General features: G+C 34.4%; 1 protein-coding gene across 1 annotated transcript; it reads left to right on the top strand.

Annotated features, from left to right (window-relative positions):
- The first annotated feature begins 998 nt into the window (after window positions 1–998).
- Window positions 999–1,448, top strand: LOC147906908 (protein GVQW3-like). The gene has a single exon (XM_087415280.1). The coding sequence runs from the start codon at window positions 999–1,001 to the stop codon at window positions 1,446–1,448; it is 450 nt and encodes a 149-aa protein (XP_087271406.1).

Raw genomic sequence — 1,448 nt, 5'->3', positions numbered from 1 at the left:
TTGTTTAAATATTGTGAGTCTTCTTATGTTGGCCAAACAAAAAGGAAATTAAAAACTCGAATAAAAGAACATAGGGCTGACGTAAGAAGATTCACCTCTGAAAGTCAGTGGTTTCACGTCACCAGTTGAATGAGATGCATGAATTGGATTGGGATAACATAAAAATTTTAGACACAGAACAATCATTAATGAAAAGAAGAATTTTTGAAATGATATACATTAAAGGCCAAATAAGTGGTATCAATAAGCAAAGTGACACTGAAGGTTTGCCTGATGTTTATCTGCCTCTTCTTAAGAAAAATCTCTCTCACACTTAATAAATAATTCTAGAACTTTTTAAACTTTCTAAATTTTTGACTTATACATATATATAAATAGTGATAACATATATGATATGACAAATAATAACATATATGATATGACAAATAATAATTGACACACAATATCACGACAAATTTCCATCTGTGTAAAGGATGTACTTGAGATTCATCATTTTTTTTGCTGTAAAACAGGTAATGATTCTATTCTCATACATTTCGATTAAAGATATTAATGATATTAAAAGATATTAATGATAGGTTAATTTGTTAAATTAGAATCTGGAAATTCTTATTCTACATATTTCGTAATATGATAATTGGCGTTGCAACATTGTTGTACGATGCACCTTCACAAGATGAAAGAATACGTTTATACAGGGTTGGCCATATTCGACGGAAAGATGTTTTTTTTTTCAATCATGGGAAAGAGATGTTAGATCGAGTAACGACGTTTCCCATGATTGAAAACATCTTTCCGTCGAATATGGCCAACCCTGTATATAATTACGAGAGTAGGTTGAAAAGTAATGCCTCCGATGCTTTAAAAAAAAAGGAGGTGGGGGAAACCGGTATAGTTCGTTGCGTCTCGTTGTGACATCTGTCTAGAATCAGTATGTCAAGTTCCGTGTTGGTACGAGCGCGCATTCATATTTTATTATCATGGAAACGAAAAGCAGTATGGAGGTTAGGTTAGAGCAACGCATAGTTATCGAGTTCCTCGTCGCAGAAGGGTGCGAACCTAAAGAGATTCATGCTCGTTTAAAAAATGTTTACGGTGACGTAACGATTGATATTAGCAATGTTCGAAGATGGGTTGTGAATGCGAAAAAAGTTAATAGTGGTTCGCTTAAAATTTCTGATTTATCGAGGTCTGGTCATCCGAAAACTGCGGTGACAGATGGCAATGTCCAAAAGATTGACGACTTGATTCATGAAAACCGAAGGATTACGCAGCATAAAATTGCTCGTATCGTGGGTATTTCTAAAGAAAGAGTGAATCATATTATCAGTAATGAGCTCAAGTATCGAAAGATTTGTGCGAGATGGGTCCCAAGGATGCTCACAGACGAAATGAAGAAAAAGAGACTTGACATGTGCAAGGAAATTTTGACTTCTTTCCACTACTAA

This window comes from Acromyrmex echinatior, chromosome 17, assembly GCF_024713525.1.
Source record: "Acromyrmex echinatior isolate Ae372 chromosome 17, ASM2471352v2, whole genome shotgun sequence".
Taxonomy (NCBI): domain Eukaryota; kingdom Metazoa; phylum Arthropoda; class Insecta; order Hymenoptera; family Formicidae; genus Acromyrmex; species Acromyrmex echinatior.
This window is presented reverse-complemented; position numbering and strand designations above follow the sequence as displayed.